The sequence below is a fragment of the Pteropus alecto genome, unplaced genomic scaffold (genome assembly GCF_000325575.1).
Source record: "Pteropus alecto unplaced genomic scaffold, ASM32557v1 scaffold40, whole genome shotgun sequence".
NCBI classification, from domain to species: domain Eukaryota; kingdom Metazoa; phylum Chordata; class Mammalia; order Chiroptera; family Pteropodidae; genus Pteropus; species Pteropus alecto.
Genome location: NW_006431919.1, coordinates 20289704 through 20294294, shown reverse-complemented (window position 1 = coordinate 20294294; position 4591 = coordinate 20289704). Strand labels below are relative to the sequence as shown.

At 54.0% G+C, this 4591-nt stretch overlaps 1 protein-coding gene across 3 annotated transcripts in view; it reads right to left on the bottom strand.

Moving 5' to 3' along the window:
* CUNH7orf26 (chromosome unknown C7orf26 homolog) overlaps window positions 1-4591 on the bottom strand; it is a 12342-nt gene that overhangs the window by 2382 nt on the left and 5369 nt on the right. For all 3 annotated transcript variants that reach the window (XR_001516399.1, XM_006906555.2, XM_015585342.1), the window contains exons 4-5: window positions 2806-3330; window positions 1975-2014 (exon numbers count right to left, since the gene is read on the bottom strand). Coding sequence is in view for 2 of the 3 variants with exons in the window: in XM_006906555.2 (XP_006906617.1) it covers window positions 1975-2014; window positions 2806-3330 (565 nt within the window). In the remaining variant the exon portion in view is untranslated. The remainder of the gene's footprint in view (window positions 1-1974; window positions 2015-2805; window positions 3331-4591) is intronic.

Here is a 4591-nt window from a genome sequence, read left to right as displayed (position 1 = left end):
AGAGAACATGATGAGAAATGACAGACAGAGCCCCAGCACCGTGCCAGGCTGCCCAGGGGCTGGATGCCAGCCTAGGCGCGTCGGGACAGACAGCCATCAGCTCGCGGATGCGGGGCCCAGCAGGGGCGGTTAGAAGTCTGGAGGGGTTCCAATGCGGACTCCCAGCTATATGTCAAGATGATGAAGGGTTTATTCCCTCTCAGTATTTTAATGTCCCCAAAACACTGCACTTTAAATAAAAGCTGTGCGCAGGGCAGGGACACGTTACGAAGGGGTCGCTACGAGAAGGGAACGGGCGCCGGCTCACCCTGGCAATGCCCTCAGATGCCAGTTTTCCTGGAGCCCTGACAGAAGAAAAGGACCAGAGCGGGCTCCTGCGAGGAAGGTGGCCCTCTGGACGAGCTGTCCGCCCGGTGGACGGGCATAACCTCAAGCAGGAGCGTTCTGCTCCACTAAGGACCACCGTGCTCCACCTTCCGTTTTCCTGTTTGCCCAGACACCTGCCCGAGGCGTCCCGCGCAGAGCCGGACATGGCGTCCCCCGACCGCACATGAGGACAGGCTCCGCTGGCTGCAGCTCGCTCACTGGCAGCGGTGAATTAGCACCTGGCCAATCCTATGGCCTCGAGTGACACACAGCTCTGTATCAGCCTGCCACCATGGCCCAGACTCGCTGGCCCTGGCACGCACAGTGCTGGCTCGCTCACCCTCCGCTTACGCTACCTGCCAACAGCAGCCCTGGCGCCCTGCCACCCGCTGAAGACCAGGGTGACCGTCTGAAGACAGAACATGCATCACCCACCAACCTGGCTGGGCTGCTTCAGGTCTGTAAACCCCTCAGGTGTCCACTGCGTGCGGCACCTATCGCAGATACGACAGCCTACCCTCCTGACCTATTGTGACACGCTAAGTGTCCCCGGGCTGTGAGACAGTTAGGTCGCTTCCAGGTTTTTGCTAATACTGCATTCGCATGAAGTATTTTGTGCACAGAGGTGTTTGCTTAAGAGAGTCTGTAAAGTTAATTAAGCAGAATTCCTAAATTATAAAAACAACAGTAAAAGCGATAGCAGCCAACACTTAGATGCTATACAAGTACAGTTCTGAGGACTTTGTTTTTCTTCCTTTAATCCTCACAAAACTTACTGCAGAATGCGGAGGAGGCGGCAGGACATGAGGCAGGTACTGTTATTTTCTTGATTTTACAGCAAAAATGGAGGGAGTGGGAGATAAGGTTCTTGCCCAAGGCCACGTAGATAGGAAGCAGCAAGGCTGGAATCCTCCCCAGAAGCTTTCGACCACAGTTCCTGCTGTTCCCCACTATCATCACTGCCTCCCCTCAAATTATGACAACTATTGCCATTATGGAGAGCATCCCGCGTGCCACAGACCAGGCTAAGAAACTTACAAATGCCACCTGTTTAATCCTCACCACAACCTGGGAGGCAGGCGGATCTGTGTCCCCACTTCACAAGGGGGGAACGGGGGCTCAGAGACAGGCAGAGGCTGCCCAAGCGTCACAGCGAGCCACAGACAGAACCGCACTGGCGCCCCATCTTTGGCCATCTGACACCAAGGCCATCTGACACCAAGGCACAGGCCTGACCAGCAAGCTGTGCCCTAGGGCTGTGGCTCTGTGGTATTTCTGCTGCTCACAATGTCACCAACACTGTGTCACCGATGTCACAAAAATTATGCAGAAGCGCTTGGTGAACGGTAAGTGACACTGAGTTTATTCTGGTTTCCTGACTCCGGCCAAGATGACCACCCTTTCGTCTTTGATTTACTCTCTCTGTGAGCTTCTCCTCGTGTGGACTGTCATCATATCTGTCCCCTACTTACCATCAGGTCCCCAAGGGGCTCCCGATATACAGAAGCTCCAGACTACAGACCGAGGAAGCCAAGACGAGCGGTCTACCCTGCCTGGCACCCCACCTGCACCTCCACCCCCAACTAGAAGTCTCGAGAGGGCACTTACTTATTATGGGGCAGCCTGGAGCACAAGGTTCTCAGGTCATCTGAAAGCAAGGAGACACACGATTAAGGAACAGACTGGAGACAGGAGAAGAAATGCCCGGACGCTCGAGATGCTAGCGAGATCCTAACGGTGCCTGACGCCACAATCTCCTAACGTCGTTCAGAAACTGTTTTCTCTTTATCTCCAGTCTTTGCTTTAACGAACTAGTCCCCAAACAGACACATCCCTGAGGACAGGGGTGGCTCCACGACAGTCTGCCCCGGATGGCGGGGGAGGGGCCCAGAGGCAGGGTCCTCACCTCGCACAGCAGACGCCCACGAGAAGCGGGAAACCCAGTGACTGCAGCTTGGGGCCACAGGCAGCTTCTGGGAGCCAATGGTTAAAAAGCGCACACGGGGGTGTCACTCACACCAGCTCCTTCTCCTGGGAGCTCGTGCACTGAAATGCAGAACTGAGGAACCCTCAAAACAGGCGACAGGAATGTTTTATGCAATGAAGCCTGTGCGTTTTATTGCACGTAAATTATGCCTCGATAAAAAAAGACAGCAGAAAAAGAAGATTCCTTACGAGAATATTAAGAGTATTAAGCTATTATCTGCACTCTGGAGGAGTCTCCGGTCCAGGGCAAAACAGCGAAGAGACACACCAACGTCATGGTCACAGTGCCCTGCCTGCGTACGTCCTGTGATGCCCCCCGCTTCCCCCATGTTCACTAAGAGGAAAGAAGTCCTAAAAGAGGCAGAAAACAGTATTTGTCCAGGAGCCCGACAGTCTCTCAAACAGGTGGTGGTATCCCCACCCCCGGGAAGGCCAGGGCAGGAAATCACCCACCTCTTGTACACAGCAGGGCACCAGAGGCCATGGCCACTTGCAAAGCCTGTGCGAGTCGGTCCAGAGAGAGCTCGATCTCCTGGGAAGCGTTGAGGGGGTTCAGTTCATCCGCCAATCTGTTGATCTCCTCCACCAGCGGGACCATGTGGTCAAAAAGGATCAGCCCCAGGCGCCCATAAAGATTCTTCTCAGTTAGGTGCACCTGGAGCATCATCAGCACCTGCAGGATGCTGAGATGGAGTTTTGAGTACAAGAGGTGGGAGTCTCTGTCCATCCCTCCTGAGTCCTGTGCAGCTTTGCTGGTGACGTGGCCATTGGATAAGGAGGGCTTCTTTTTCCTTTTATAAGCCAGAGGGGCCTTCACACACCAGCGGATCAATCCAGTGAGTGGGGTGAGCTCTAAAAATCCTATCGGCAGATTTGCTGCAATTGGAGTATTTAAAAAAGTGATGAGAATCAATCTTGGGTCCTCAAAAATCCAGTTGACAATCATTTCAAGCAAGTCCAACGGTGGGATGAGATCGTCTGCAAAGACACAATCAGTTAGGAGGGTGTTCGGCCCCAGTTACAGGAGTGGATGGAGGGGACACAGACTGAGTTTGCAGCACTCGCCACCTGACAGTCAGGTTGCCTACTCCTTCGCTCGTCTACTTCCCGTCTCCTTCCCTAGAACAGCCCCTCCGTGAGGGCTGGGACTCCCGTCTTATTCCGTGTCCCATGCCCGGTGAGAGGACCGTCTGGCCAAGCCAGGGCTCAAGAACTGTGTTAACTCAACAATTCCCTAGAACTCCGTTATGTCTTGAAGAAAGATCAATATGTAATTTTAAACAAAATTCTACACTTTTTATGTCTGAAACTACCACCACGCTTCACTCCTTCCCTGTGACCCCCGGGTTTGGTGTGTCCTCCAGGGTACACGACAGCTCTGGTGGTCTTCAGGGGGCTGCTCAGAATCCAGTCAATGATCTGTCAGCTGCCAAGGGCCATCCCAGCCCCAAACCCGGGACCCTTGTCTACAGAACAGCCTGACCTCCTGTGACTCTTAGGAACTGGCCCGTTCTACGGCCTAGACAAAAAACAAAAAAAACAAATATTGATGTTTATTTTGGGCTTCCCATGTTCCAGGCACTGGTCTAATTCCTTTACACAGAGTAACACGTTTAATCCTCAAACAACTCCAGAGGAAACTGAGGCACAGTGATGCTAAAAAATTCCCTAGGATTCATCAAAAATACGTGGCGGGCTCACATCTGACCCCGGGTGGCCTGGCTCTTAACCATGAGGCTACACGGCCCATCCTGGGATCGGCGTGCAATGCCTTCAGGTGGCTCTGAATGGGAGTGGGTCCCCGGCCTCCTGTCTCTGGGGCTGTGCACCCCTTAGCTCGTGACAGAGCCCTGGCTGGGCTGCTGAGGTCCAGCTCCAAGCACAAGAGAGTGTGAGGTGAGAGACACACATGTTGCTGTAAGGCCCCTGACTGCTCTTTCTGAGGAGACGGGCCTTTTCCCCTGAGATTATGTCTAGCTATTGTTTTGATGTTAAGCCACTGCCCCCACTCCTAGCCCTTCTGTTACGAAATGATGGCAACCGTACGAAGCAGCGGTCCGTGACCCCTAGTCGGCAAAACCAACAGTGGGCAGCCCTGTGTCTGGTCCTTCATTCCCTGGAACACTACCATCTGGGAAGTGCCGGTCCTGTGCCCACTCCTCTGCCATGCTGCCCACCCCCACAATCTAAGCCGAGGCGCCTCCGAGGACCTGAAGGCAGGGTGTGCCTGTGCGCGTGT